The 15,972-nt window shown below is 36.0% G+C and overlaps 1 protein-coding gene across 1 annotated transcript in view; it reads right to left on the bottom strand.

Annotated features, from left to right (window-relative positions):
• Positions 1–15,972, bottom strand: part of LOC107286489 (lysine-specific demethylase 6A) — a 125,027-nt gene that overhangs the window by 32,494 nt on the left and 76,561 nt on the right. The window contains exon 16 of the mRNA XM_015814863.2: positions 5,472–6,247. Within this exon, the coding sequence (XP_015670349.1) occupies positions 5,472–6,247 (776 nt within the window). The remainder of the gene's footprint in view (positions 1–5,471; positions 6,248–15,972) is intronic.

Raw genomic sequence — 15,972 nt, 5'->3', positions numbered from 1 at the left:
ATTTTCCAGTAAAACTTGCTTTGGAGTACACTGGAAGAATTCATGGATAATGTTCAGTTTCTCCTTCCACTGAAGGAAACAGATGTAGTTTGCTATGATATGAACAAATAAAATCCAACTTTCTATTTTAAAAAACTCAATAAACAAAATGTCAACAAACAACTTTGAATTAAGTTTGGTTTTTGAGATTATAGCCATCAATGGCCAATTGCTTTTCTAGAAGCAAAATTAGGAGTCAAAGATTTCGGTTTACTCATTATTTGTATTCTACTAATGCACAACTCTAGAAATTTCCCTTACCCAGATTGCCACAGCTTAATACAATATTGCATTAAGTTATAGCAATCTGGGCAAGGAATAACTAGCAACTAGTTACCCAACTATATTTTCCCCTTCTTAATCCTTTTTAGTAAAATACCTTTTTAGTAAAATACAAGAAAAATTATAGCACCCAGATTTTAGTAGCTGGCGTATGACTGTGTACACCAAATATGGGTGTAATAGAAAATTACTATTAACCATTACTTAGCCCAATTCACAAGAAAAAGACCTACAAACTGTAAGTATACATGGCTTAATCTTTTTTTGTGTAGCTCTAGAAACAGCATTGCTATATTCCAGTAGCAAACTGTTAAGAAACTGTATTTTGACAGTAAATATATTTTAAAAGTATATTACGTTAAGCTTAATGCAGCAAAACAAGGTGAAATCCACAACTTTGTTGTCTGTGCTGGGGGCTTGCTGGAGAATCCCAGATTCTAATAAGGCGCGATGATGTATAATGGATTGTATGTTTTGCGGTACAGGTAATCCTTGACTTATAATTTGATTAATGACTGTTCAAAATTACAACAGCATTGAAAAGGTGACTTATGACCAGTCCTCATACTTATAATCATATGCACTCATTTACAAAATTTAGACATCTTCACAGCTAGTTCATAATCACAGCATCAACATTACTTCTATCTGAACTCTATTTCAGTTATGGATGCTAGAAGCTAAATAATTGTATTTCTCCATTTTGGGCAGCTATCATCCAATTTCCAATCTTCCCTTTGTGAGGAAGGTTGTGGATCTTAAGGGAAATGAATTATCCAAAGCCATTTTTATTGGGTTTCAGACTGGGGTGTTTTACGGAGACATGCTTGTCAATTATCTTTGGCCAGGCTAGGGTGGGGTGATGATGTATCCATCCTTTCAGTGCTGTTGACCAGACTATTGTCTTGGCCCAACTCAAGGGCTGAGAGTGGGAAGAACTGTGCTGGAATGGTTTACATCCTTCCATAGTATTTGTTTCCAGTGTGTGTTGATGGGAAGGGAGTGACTCCATCTGTGATCCCTCACTTGTGGGGAAAATTCTGGACTCAACTCTCTCTTCTCTCCTCTTTAATCTTTTAAGAAGAGATTGGACAATCATTTTTCTGGTATAGGGCTTCCTGCTTGAGCACAGAGTTGGACTAGAAGATCTCCAAGGTCCCTTTCAACTCTGTTATTCCTTAACATCTACATGAAACTATTGGGCGAGGACATCCATTAGTTCAGAACTCTGCATCTCAACCATGGGTTGCGCAGGTGAAGCTGTCCATATACTAACTCAGGTCTAGAGCCTAGACACTATTCAGGTTTGGAAAGGGAGGAACGAACTTTAGTCCAATCCTGAGAAGACAGAATGGCTGTGGCTGTTTGGCCCCCTTAGACTGAGGATAATTCCATCACTGAATTATAATTCCATCATCTTTCATGGATTTCACTTCCATTTAGAGACTAATATGCTATTGTTTTTGATGGGCAGGTCACAACAGTGATCAGGAGAGCCTCTGTATAACTTCATCTGGACTATTGCAATATGTTCTACATGGGACTGTCCTTGCAGATCATCTGGAAGATGTAGCTGGCTCAAAATGCAGCAGCATGAGCAGTAATAGGCACTCCCCCCCTCAATTTTCCCACATCTGTAGGGTCAAATTTTTGGACTTGTCACCTGGCATTGTAAGTTGAAAGAGAGTGACTGGCCTAAAGTCACCTGGCTGACTTTCATGTGTTAAGGTGGGACCAGAACTCACATTCTCCTGGTTTCTACCTTGGTGCCTAAATCAGTAGACTAAACTGGCTTTTAGTAATGGGCACTTCTCATGATGTCCATATGCCATCACTGCTTCACAAGCTGCATTGGCTGCAAATTCACTTATGGGTGCAATTGAAGGTGTTGGTTGTTATCTCTACAACCCATAATACAATTGTATTTGTATAAGAAGTGGTATCTCAATTTCAACAATTACATATTTAATATGCTTCAATAATATATCAGTACCTATTTTTCTATTATTTCTCACTTCTACATGATTCATCACTTGCAATATTTGTTTACAGTAAATTATTTTAATATACAGCACTCTACCCTGTACTCTACTGAGCTGTGCTCTTTAATGTAATTGTTCTGAAGAAATATATTCATATAAATAAATTTCTGTATTTATTTGCTATATTTCTATACTTCTCCACAGACTGACATTTTATACAACAGAAGTTTAACCAGAAAACAAATTGTAGAGTAAAATCTAAAATAGCTACAGAACAGAAATAAAATAAAAGCAGATTCAATTGTGAAGAATTTATAAACCACTGACAGTTCTTTTTAATACAGAAATAAAAACCTTTGGTGGGTAAAATATCAGAGCAGAATCCCAAAGCAATCCTTTACAGATATAGTCTGTGAGTTGTGACATATCATTCAGAATGTAAAACTTCTCTTTTTCCATAAAGAATTACAGTGCTTTCTTTTAGCCATGCAATTCTGTTCTTTTGGGGAACAAAAAGAGCAGGCTCACATACAGTAGCTACAAGGAACTGTTTTCAACTCCAAGTGTTTTAAGTTGCTCTGTTCTCCTGAACAAGGAAGATAATCAATTCCTTGTTTCTAATGGAATCTCTAGAGCAGTTAATGTATTGCTGTTCAACACCACTACCTCATTCTTTAGATGTCAAGTCAGGCTGGCCAGAAGTCAGAAAAAAAATCTACCAATCTCTATAAAAGTGAACAATAAACCCCCTAAGTGTGGCCCAGGACAAAAAGAACAGGAACCAAAAGTGTACTTTGTGCCTAGCTCCATGCAGGGAAGGCATGTTGGGAGAGGAGACTCCTTCAACTTAAATAAAACCAATCCTTTCCCAATGATTTCAGGGGGGCAAAGGAGAATATGAACATTTACCATATTTACAGTGGATGTAAAAAGTCTTCACACACCCTTGTTAAAATGCCAGGGTTTTGAAATGTGAAAAAATAAAACCAAGATAAATTACTTCAGAACTTTTGCACCTTTAATATAACATATAAGCTATACAATTCAACTGAAGAACTAAAATCCTTTTTTGGGGGGGGGAAATAACAATAAAAAATGTACACTACATTGGTTGCACAAGTCTGCACAGCTTCTTATAAGTAAGGATGTGGCTGTGTTCAGAATTAACCAATCACATTCAAATTGATGCTAAATAATGGTCAAGACTCACTTATCATCAATTAAAGTGACTCTGTTCAAGCCCATACAAAGTTCAACTGTTCTAGTAGGATTTACTAGATTTACTAGTATACTAATTTACTAAGATTTACTCAGTTGCCTCTTATACCAAAAGCCATGGTCTGCAAAGAGCTCTTACAAAGCATTAAAGGGATCATCTCATTGTTGGAAGGTATCAGTCAGGAGAAGAAGAAAAAAATTCCAAGGCATGGAACAACAGTGGAACACATGGAACACAATGAAGACAGTCATCAACAAGTGGAGAAAATATGGCACAACAGTGACATTACCAAGAACTGGATGTTCCTCCAAAATTTATGAAAAATCAAGAAAAAACTGCCTACATCAAAATTAAAAAAGCAATAGGAATTTCTGTCAAGGACTGGTTGTGTATCACATATTGCAACACTCCCATTGTATTCTTCATATATCTGGGCTGTGGGATAGGGTGGCAAGATTGAAGTCTTTTCTTACAAAGAAAAACATCCAAGCCCCGTTACATCAAATCTACATCAAATCTGATAAAAATCTACATCAAATCTGATAAAAGCATGTGGGAAAATGTGTTATGACCAAGACCAAGACTGAGGTTTTTGGCTGTTATTTCAAAAAGTATATTTGGTGCAAAAACGATACTGCGCAAAAATACACCATACAGTGAAATATGGAGATGGCAGCATTATGCTTTGGGGCTGCTTTTTTTCAGCTGGAACTGGGGCTTTATTCAAAGTGCAGGGAATTATGAACAGTTCCAAATATCAGTCAATTTTGGTACAAAACCTTCAGCTAAAATGCTGAAGAAGAAAAGGAATGTCACCTTTCAATGCCACAATGACACAAAGCATATGTCCAAATCAACAGAGCAATGGCTTCGCCAGAAGATCAAAGTTTTGGAATGGCCCAAGTAGAGCCCAGACCTGAATCCAATTGAAAATATGTGAGGTGACCTGAAGAGGGCTGTGCAGAGAATATGTCCTTGCAACCTGTCAGATTTGGAGTGCTTGTGCAAGGAAGAGGGGACAAAGATTCTCAAGGCAAGATGTGCCATGCTGATATGCTCCTACCCCAACAGACTGAATGCTCTCATAAAATCAAAAGGTATTTCAACAAAGTATTAGTTTAAGGGTGTGCACACTTATGCAACCACATTATTGTGGCTTATTTTATTTTTTATTTTCATTTTCCCCCCTAAAAGATTTCAGATTTTCAAATGAATTCTAAACCTATAGCTTATATTACAGGTGGGGGAAAAATGTAAGTGATTTATATTGGTCTGATTTTTTTTACATGCCATTTTAAATAGGTGTATAGACTTTTTATATCCATTGTATATATTGCCATTTTCATTCTGCCTCCTGGTGGCTACTCCATTTCTTCTGCCAGAATTTGCTATAACATTGGGTAGGGGTAAGATTGCTCTTTAATTACATTTTCAATACATATCCAAACATGTAGTTATTGTATATATTTTCATAAGTTTCATTTTTAAAGGTGCTCAAGTCAGAACACATATTCATTTTCAATGGGACATATAATTAAAAACAGGTATCTGTTATGGTACAATTTAATGATTTTTATTTCTTTAAATAAAATTTAAAGTATTTGGGGGATATACAGTACATCTATATAAATAAAAATGTAAATGTTCGTTTGTTCAAAATCTTAAATCTCCGAAAGTTCTTCACCGATTGCTTTGAAATTTTGACACAACGTTGCATTCGAATACGCGCGTGTTTTTATATACCTATATTATATAGATGTCACACCTGTGACAGGTAAAACATGTTTTTGAAAAACAGCGTCATCTGTTGGACGTAAAAGCAACACAAACGTGCGCTTTCTCTTTTCTTTCTTTTCCATTTAACCAGACTGAGCCACAGCAACGCGTGACCGGGTACAGCTAGTACAATATACAATTGTTACTTGCAATTAAAGAGTTTGTGCACTTACCTGCATGCTTTCAGGACCTCTGCAGAACTTGGATATATAGATACCGACATAGATGGTATGATCGGGGAATTAGGTTTGTGTCCAGTAAGAGGAGGATTGATTTTTATGGGGCTCTGAGAGTCCTCCAATGCTTCTCCATTAACTGCATGTCCACTATGAGGGCTGTTAAGGCTGGTAACACTGTTTGTGGTAGTCTGTTCAGTAGATTTTGGAGAAGGTGTTGCTGTGGAAATGGCTGAAGATGGTGAGGAGGCAACAGAATTCTCAGTCTTTGTATGAACAGTTGGATGGATGTTGTTGACTTTGTCACAGGTTCCAGTACCCACATTGTTATTGGCTTTTCCCATCAACAAGGCAGAGAGCTGAGGATTGTCTGAACTAAGTAAACCTGGTGACTTTGAATCTCCATGGCTAGGGCTAGAAACAGCATCTGCCGTCACCTGATGGACATGATTAGGAAGTCCTTCTACACTGGCAGTGCTGTTAAGTGTCTCTCCAGAATGCCTGTTTATGTCAGGCACTGCTGATGTATTTCCTGAAGGCTTGCTCTCTTTGGTTAAGGTAATGCCTTGTTGTCCACCTGAGGTAGCAGTGTGAGAGGGGAGGTGATTGAGAGCAGCCCCCTGTGTTACTGAATTGCTAGGCATGGTAGGATGTCCATTTTGATTTTGAATACCAGTGCCAGCTGCCTGGAGATGCTGGGAAGGCCCAGTGGAAGAGAGAGGTCGTTCACTATTAGGACCTGCCAAATGTGAACTCTGACTTTTTTGAAGCCCCTAGAGAGAAGAAACATGATTTTATTTAAATACCTGAACATACATTTTATGGCTTAGGAATCAGATATAACTTCAATACTTTCCCAGCAGTTTGTTCAATATTTTGTTTTTCAACAGTTCTCGATATTTCAACTTGCAGTTTGAAAACATGAATTTCAAAAGCCTATTTTGAAAAGGAAGTATCAGAAGATCTCTCCTCATATCTCAAGCTTCCAAATCCCTGCAAAAGAGCTGTAGCAGCATCATAAAATAAACTATAACATAGAAGTCCACTCTCAGAAACGTGGGACAAATGGTAATTATTATTATAGCTCAAATTCCAAAACCGTGGAAAGCATTAAAAGGCTTAGCCATCTGGATTTATAGTGGAAATTCATCTGCCTAAGTTAAAGACAACTTTTATTAGTCACAAATGGTAACTTGCAAAACTTTTATTTATTAATTAAATTTATATACCACCCATCAACAGTTTTGCGAGTTGCCACTTGTGACTAATAAAAGTTGTTTTTAACTTTTATTAGTTGCAAACCTCTGAAAATCAAGCATGCATGCATAAATAAAAAAAATGCCTTTAACTGAACCTTGGCAAGACTGAGTCACTTTAGGTTTTAGGACCTTCTTAATTAGGGATCTCACCATCTTTGGTACTGGATAGGATGCACTGTCTCAGAAGACCTGGTGCACAATCTGGAGGTCCTTCTGGATTCACAACTCCTGCTCATAGAAGCTAGGAAGGTCTTTGCGTAGCTTTATGTTGTGTGCCAAAGTTGGATCATGATACTTGGGTCACAGTTATTCATGCCCTGGTCACCTTTTGAATAAACTATCGTAATGTGTTCTACATGGGGCTGCCCTTGAAGAGCATCTGGAAGCTTCAGCTGCTGCAAAATGCCACAGCACAGGAAGTTATGTGTATCCTTAGAATGACACATTACACCTCTATTCTGCAAACTGCATTGGTTGGAGGTTTGCTTCAGAGTTCAAGGTACTGTTTTTGACTTTTCAAGGCCTACATGGCATGGAACCAGGTTATTTGAGGGACTGCTTCTCCCTGTTTACATCTACCTGACCCATTAGGTCCAACAGAAGGGGTATGTTATAGGACCCATCTGCTAAAAAGCTTCATCTGACAGCACACAGGAGGTGAGCTTTTTCTGCTATGGCCCTCACTCTTTGGAACAGTATTCACCCCAAAGTGATATTAGTGTCTATCCTACTGGCATTCAAGAAATCTCTGAAAACCTGTTTTTTTGTTTTCAGCAAACTTGAAAGTGAAATGGGCAATTGGCAAAGTAGTTATTTTGTATGTAAATGCTGGTCTGTTCTATTGGTTAATTGGTTTTCATTGTTTTAACTGATAGTTACTAAAAGCTGCCCAGACTCATGTTGGTGAGATGAGTGGCTATATAAATCTGATAAATAAAACAAACTGATCTCATGGTTTATTAAGTCCATTTTGTGGCCTTTGGACAGAGCTGGCACAATTTCAGCATTTTATATTATTGACCAGATTTCATAATTCAAAGAATATATTACTTAATAAATTATGTGTACTCTAACCCACTAATTAATCCTATCAGCTTACAAGTTATAAAATTATTTAAAAACTGCATCTCCACATACCCCACAACATAATTTTTGTCTGCTCATCTATGGAACTTTGGATATCCTTTGATTTTTTTTTAATGTACACATTTCAAGGCAAATAATCTCACATGCTTACAAGAAAGTTCTCTGTATTATACACGGATTTATTCCAACCAAAAAAAGAACTGGATATAAACCTTTTTAAACAAACCAGTTATTGTAGCTCCATAATTACTGTACAAATAAAAGTCAAGGATCAAAAGACTTAGAATTTAACCATCTTTACATGTTAAGTAGATCATCAGTTGCAACCATACATTTTGCAGAAATTCTGGCCATATGAGAGGAGGAAACAAAATATGTCAAAAAAGCTCTCAAAATAAATAACTTAAATATACCAATAAGTCTAAGAATTAATTCAGGACAATTTAACACAACATTTATTAAACCTTATTGAAATATGTATACAGCAAAACATCAGCAATAAAATAATTTTTACTAAGGCTATTAGGCAGACATGTCGTGTGACGTGTCAGGACTGTTTTGGCATTGCCAGCAATGGGGTGGGCGCCGCTTCCGCATGATGCATCCGGCCTGTGGGCCAGTAGTTTGACACCCCTACTATTAGGGCTTTTTTTCACTACCAAGAATGCTCTATTTAATGTAATGTACTTTGATTATTGTTTTAAAGTGAGCAAAGCTGCAAATCCCGTTCCCAGTTAACTCTTTTTCTTCCCTGAAGGAGAAGGAAGACAAAGATTTAATATTAGAAAGCATAATGAAAGCCTTAATGGGAATACCAAAACCTGCTATACTTAACAGGACACTGAATCTTAATAACTTATTCTAATTAATATTTTTATTGTGCAATAAACTTAAAATGATATAGCCCATCCTACTTCTATTTGTATAGTGTTTAAATAATGGCAAAAACAAATAAACTAAACTTGATTAAACTTCAATGCTTTATTAATTGGTTTGCATACTATAAAAATGGGGATAGGAGAATACTTACATTTCTCTTTGGGCAGAGATTTGTTAACAGATTTGGTATAATTTTTCCCAGTTGCAGTTGTTACAGTCACCTAGCTACCTGATATAACTCATGCCTCTCCCACCTATCAGAGAACTTATGTGCCCATAGGAAGAATTGAGACATTTGCCTAAGATATAGCATGAACGATGGAGCCATATGAGGCATAGGGCAGAAGTTAGTTGTAGACAAGTAGAGCAGCCAGCCTCACTGAACAAACACTGACATAAACTACTACTCTGTGCCTTGATTTAAGGGTATAAAATTTCTGTTTAACTTCAGCTATATTTCTACAAAGTGCAAGATCAAACGAGTCCCCCTCTGCATGTTGTGTGAATCTAGACATGATCTAAAGGTAGAACTAGAAATATGTAGTCATTCCAGCTCTTTGCCCAGCTTCAGCTGTTGCCAATTGCAGCCTTTTCTGGGATCCACTACATCGAGGATAGTCACTCATATCCTTGTCACCTGTCATCCTGCTTGGACAACTGTAATTTATCCTACAAGGGGCTGCCCTCGAAGACCACTTAGAAACTTCAACTGTGCAGAATGCAGCTATATGTGTGCCTATGGGTTGGTCCTATTTTTGTTACATTACATTGCTGCTATAAGAGCTGCACTGGCTTCAAGTTGCTGGATGATACTATGAAGTCCTATATGAACTGAAGCTTGAAATTGTTGAGACTGCCTTTTCTGTGTACAATCTGCTTGACCCAAATATCTATGGGGGTTTTGGCAAAAGTTGGTGTCCTCTGTGGAACTTCTCCCTAAGAATAGTTGTTTCCAACGGGAAGAGTGTTTCCTTTCCTGATAACTTCCAAAAAATTGTCAAGACTAAATTATTCTGGAAGGCCTCTGAAGACCAATAACTAGTGCATACTATATTTTGATATCATGAATGATTAGATTGTTTTGGGATGGTTAATTTTGACTAATATATGACTGTTATTAAAATTTATACTTTTTATTATACAATTTTAATTATATCCTCCTAGAGATAATTCCTTACACAAAGCTGTCTACAAGTCCTATAGGTTATTCCAACATTTTACCATTCACCTGGAGCCCTGGAGCCCAATAACCAGCAATACTGAGCATTATTCTTTAACCCCTTTAAAATACCTGTATATTTTACTCCTTGCAGGCCCAGAATTTGTCTTTTTAATTCCTTGGAATTCTCCTCCCAATCTCCCAAATCATAGATACAGGTAGGGAGGTCATCAGCTGTGTATAATGAAATGTATGTACTCCAAAAGTAAATTATTGCAATTTACTCAATGTCTTTTTGAAACCAACAGCTCCGAAGCAGCTTGAATTTGAATATTGTTCAGAAAATTCATTAATTCCACCAAACTGGGATGTCAACTGACTAGAAAGTGATTGATTTGCCTCACTTCTCTTAAAAGGACACAATTTCACTCAAAGAGGACAGAAAACTAAGAAGGGAAAACTAAAGGAGAGAAAATAGACTGGATCATCCTGGATTGGGATGGCTGTCTAGACACTTGAAATGGATGTGGTGAACTTAAGTAAGCCACAGCTCCTGCCTGTAAGTTCCTGCAGTCTCGGAGCTAGATAAGCTTAAAGGCTGCTCTGCTGAAGGATGTGGGGGTTGCAATCAAGCTGCAGAGGAACAAGGAAAAAAAAGGGGGGGAGAACCTCAAGCCTATGGAAGAAGCACCAGTTGGAATGAATCTGATCAAGGCTTGTACACCCTTCTATACTATCTGGCTGGATCCAGCTCATTTTTCAGGCATGGTACAGAGTTGGTTTCTCAAATTAAAAAGCCTAACTTAGAAAAAAGGAAGGGGCCAGAGACTTCCAAAGTACGGAATTATAGAATGCCTACTAGTGAAAAGTTGGATAATGAGCCTCAAATTGCTGCAGCCTGACCTACATTCTTTCTTGGTTTGAATTTTTTATAAAATTAGTTTTGAGTTGGTTTGAACTGCATATATCCAAACAGTCTGATTTTGTTTTTAGTTCCTGACCCTGAATGCTTAAGGTTCCAGGGAGAATAAATCACAGCAGGTTTACTTTATCATTTGATAGTCAGTGTTTGCTTTCTATTACTCCCGAACCTCTCTGTTTACAAGAGACTTTACCACAAAGGGAACAGTATCTTCCTATTATCACTTTTCTCAGTAATAACTCCCAAAACTATCTCTAGCAAATTAGAAGTGTTATCTTTTTACTGAACGTATGAGATCTATTTTTCTAACAAATATATGCATGAATTAATATTTCCCCAAAATGTTTGTAATTTTAAATTTATTACTTTGAGTTATACACAATTATTTTTAATTATTTCTATTACTACTACTATTACTGCTGTAATTTGAAATTAATGTTAACTGCTAGGGAAAAAAACAAATGGGAATATTCAAAGCTACCGTTAACTTTTTTTTCATTCACTTAGTTTAAAAAAAAAAATTCTCTCCCAATACTTGGCAAGTTCCTATCAAAACGAATTGGCTGATATTGTCACCTCAAGTTGCAGTAGGTAATGTTACTTCTCTGTAATTTATTAAAATTGTTGTTTCAAATGTTTTCAAAGAGGTATTAAAGATCTTCTCAGGAATAAAAAATGCCATTCCTTCTTGCACGTAAAATATAGCTGAATCCTTGCATCTTTTCATACAATGGTTTACCAAGACAATTAAAGGCTTAGCACAGGCATGCATGTTACATGTGAAGCAGGGCTTATTTTAATTATGTATTGTATATTTTGTGAAATGGGTTTAGTTTATTAGTTTATGATACAGTATATTGTGTGAACCTAGAAAATGATATAAGGTCAAATGAAATTTAAACCATTCTTTAAAGAACCTTGTCCTGTGATGGAAAAATGTATTCATTTAATTTTAATTTTCTCACACTCTTACATTATTAAAATTCACATTTTTGTTATCTTTATGAAGAAATCCATAACCTTAAAGGTCTTCAATTTTAAATTAAATACATAATTACCACATGAGCCAACAGTTTTCTTTGTTTAGCTTTCCCAATTTATAATCTTCAAATTTGAGCACGTTGATTTTTGCCTAAAATACTGAAAAATCTTTTACTGGCCTAGTGTGCATTGTTGTTTTTTTTAAAAAGCATCTAAAATGCAAAAATCTTTTTGTTGGAATTAAAAAAAAATCATCAGGGTATTCTAGTAGAAATCTGCAATGATTTCTTTAAACATGATCTGGAAGCCCATCAAACTTTTCCAGATTAAGGAACCTCTTTTCTACTGATATACAGTATATCCGGGCATTTAATTTCCAGATAGATCATCTTTTTCAAGCTGTCATTACATGGCAATGGGTTTCCCATTTAAGAAACCTCTGGTGGAAACATTCCACTATTTATTTCAATAAGAAAGAAAAAAAAGAGATAAAGTTATTGATATTTTCAACACTAAACTAGATTCATTATTTTTATCTAAGGCCAAATTAGTAGGAATGAGGAGTCTCGGGAATGGCAAGGACAAGTGCTGAAGAATATATTATGTATATTAGGAACTCAGAGAAACAATATAGCAAGCAGACTGAATTGTTCTGATAGAAAATTCAAACAGTAATGGTTTTACTTGGCAGAATCAGGAAACCTGATTATTTTTCTTTGATTTCTCCTGCAGAAGCTAAACTACTTGGAAAATCTACAATAGAATGATCAAGGATTAATGATGGAAATTCTGGAAAATAGGGTAACAAATACACAGTAGCTGGCCCCAATGTAAGAGCCTCATTGAGCATAAAATTAATGTGCTCCTAGACTATTATGGTAGCTGAGGCACCTAGATTGATGACATTCTTATTATAACTGGAAGTTCTTTAACAGTCGTCTAGATCTGTACCAATACTGCAATATGAGATGCTTAAAATGTTCATTTTCACAGCACAACAATAAATAGGAAGGAATGGCTAAAGTGGTGTAGTTTTGTTAGATATGTTTTTGTTCCTATCTGTACATAGTGACCAAGTCCCATCTTATTTTAGTTTGTGTTCACTTTTTATGGTAATATATTGTGAGCAATCCAGAGTCAGTTGGAGACGGGCACTGTCTAACAGAATAAACAAACTCTGACAGGTGAAACAGGAGACGAACAACTACCCTTTTTCCAAACACAAATGATACAAAAATGTTAATCTGAAGGGAAGCTTACTCCTAAATTTAGCAGTTTCAAAAAGGAAGTTTTCTGGGTCATAAAGTGCAAAGAGGTATAATAAAGGCGGTGCTGCAATTAAAGTCACTGGATAATAGCATCATTTATTTATTTATTTGGGTGTTTTGTTTCTTTGGACAAATTCCAGTATCAAAATTAAATAGGAAAATAAAATAGGAAATATAAAAAGTTTAGACTAAGGGAGGATGCTAAGAAAACCCTTATTTATAACGCACATAGAATTATGCCTGAAATGGTTCATAGGCGAGTTAAAAGTAGTTTGCATGTTATCCAAATTCATAAAAAATACCTAAAGAGTTGCTTATAGGTTTTAATTACTCATGCCTCCCAGCTTCCAATATTCTATTGGAAGCTGGTGCTATGTAGCTCACTTATGAAAACAGTTCCCAGTAGAAAGGGAAAATACAACTATAAATACCCATGATAACCAAAAGAGAAGAACTCCACTGACAAATTCCTAATTTATAACAAGTATCAATTATTTTAGCAATAATAACTCTCATCTTAAAAGACCTTAAGAATATCCACACATAGACATCTTAAGAGAAGTCTTTTATGGTTCAATATATAGTTACAGAGAATAGAACAAAACAGAAATTGCTAGAATTTATAATAGAAATTGATAGCAATGCCCCTTTAATTTGTTCATAAATTGTATTCAGAGAAGAGTAAGGAATCATTGGAAATGGTCAGACTATTTAAGGACATTAAAAACAAATAATAAAATACTGGGATTAAGTTCCTTCTCCTTCCCTAATCAGCGATTTTAAAAATTAAGATGAGAATATAAATCTCATAATAGGAGGACATGTGTAGTATAACAGATCAGAGAAAGTTTCTGGTTGGGGAAGACAGTTTAATAAGAACACTAATACACTGTATACCTACTAGGAAAATAAATTTTAAAAAAATCACTTAATTGATTGAAGCATGGGGCAGAATGAACATGGGATGGAATAATATTCAGCAAAAGTTGCATTTCAGGTTCTTTAACTTAAAAAAGAGAGAGTGAATCTGAGAAGCTGGGATAATGTGACACATATATATAAAATTATGAATGTTGCAGGAAAAAATTGATGGGAGTTTATATCCATTTGTTACAACACTAGAATCATCCAACTGAGCTGAAAAGTGGTGATGGAGAGAGATTTAGGACAAATCAAAATAAGAAATTCACACTTGAGCAAAGTAAGGAATTCACCACAAGACGTAATGTTAAGACAAATTTAAAGTGGGATTAGAAAATTTCATGGAATATGTGTCTAAATAATAGCGCTAGGGAGCTAACCAAGAAGATACGATATTGCATCTTGTTATGGCTTTCCCATAAGCATCTATTTGGCTACTCTGAGAACAGAATGGTAAACAGGTTCTTTGGATTTGATCCAATACAGCTCTTATACATATTGCAATTAAGGTGTTTCAGCAACTGAGTATGAAGTCCACAAGAAATTTACATTCCTCTTATATTACAGTAATGCAAACGCTTTTCCTTATTATTCGTTGAATTGGAAATCTGAATACAGCATCCTTCCATAGTTGTGTCCAAATAGGGTGAAGACAAGGCATCTCCTGTACTTCTTAGGTGTCTCTAGAATTCATGGAAAAGAAATCCAAGCCTTCACCAAAGACAAAAATGTTTTGTGTGTTCACTTGTAGATGTAAAGTATAAATAAATATATTCAAAAAGAATCTTGAGCTACATTTCTAGAAAAATGCCTCCTTTAACCAGAAGATGACAAGGACTTTTCAATGTACAGAAAAAGAAAATTTCACCCCCAAAAAAGAAGATGTAAACATGCCATGTCTTTCTGAGATTAAACAGCCTAATACTCATATTAGCAGTTCTCTCCAGCTACTGAGAATTTTTCTTCTGTTACCTTGTAGTGCCACCACTAAACAAACTGTCAGCTGTAATCAAATGGATATTACTTTATCTAAGCCCCACTGTATATGTAATAAAGTTTGATTTTCTTTTTTAAATAAGATTCAGCAACTATCGGTTTCAATACAATTCACATATCAAGTCACTCCATTGCTTATCATTCCCAACTCCTTCATCAATCAACTCTGTATAATCACAAGGAACGCTACCAATTTAAGAGAATCCAAGAGGAAACTCAACATGGCTAAATCAAAATTCTTATGTATAATACAGGGGTAGTCAACCTTGGCTCTTTTATGACTCGTGGACTTCAACTCCCAGAATTCCTGAGCCAGCTAAGCTGGCTCAGGAATTCTGGGAATTGAAGTCCACGAGTCATAAAAGAGCCAAGGTTGACTACCCCTGGTATAATATATTAATTATAAAGACAATGCTCTACTTGCAAAGGGGCTATGTTCTGTTCTACTTACAAAGGGGCTATTTACTGTTCATAAATCCATTTGGTTTGTGAATTCAAGGCTGCCCTTAAAAAGTATCCAGAAGCTTCAGGTGGTACAACATGCAGCAGTATGGCAGTTATATATGCTCTTAGAACAGTGTATATTACATCTCAGCTCAGCAAGTTGTATTGGTTACCAGTTTGTTTCTGGGTTCCAATTCAAACTAGCGACCTACATTTGGTAGGCCCCAGGAGACATGTCTTCTCTGTCATGGCACCCGCTTTATGGAATATTCCCCTCCCCCAAAATTAGATTAGCTCCACCCCTTTTCATATCCTGGAAGGGTCTCAAGATCTGATTTTATATCATTAGGCCTGGGGCTCTCAGGCAACTGGAGACATGTTTAGATGGCTTTACTGCTGAGCTGGCTATTTTTATCCACTCTTCACCTAGGTTTGTATCTCTGCTTTTATATTAATTACTTTTTAATGTGATTTTTTTTATATTTGTATTGTTTTAATATGTGGTTTTGTCCTAGAGTCACCCTAGGAGAGATGAGCAGGTACTTATGATTGATAAATGAATCTATCACTTCCCATTTGCCAG

Source organism: Protobothrops mucrosquamatus, unplaced genomic scaffold, assembly GCF_001527695.2.
Source record: "Protobothrops mucrosquamatus isolate PMUCROS unplaced genomic scaffold, P.Mucros_1.0 scaffold288, whole genome shotgun sequence".
In the NCBI taxonomy this organism is placed as follows: domain Eukaryota; kingdom Metazoa; phylum Chordata; class Lepidosauria; order Squamata; family Viperidae; genus Protobothrops; species Protobothrops mucrosquamatus.
This window is presented reverse-complemented; position numbering and strand designations above follow the sequence as displayed.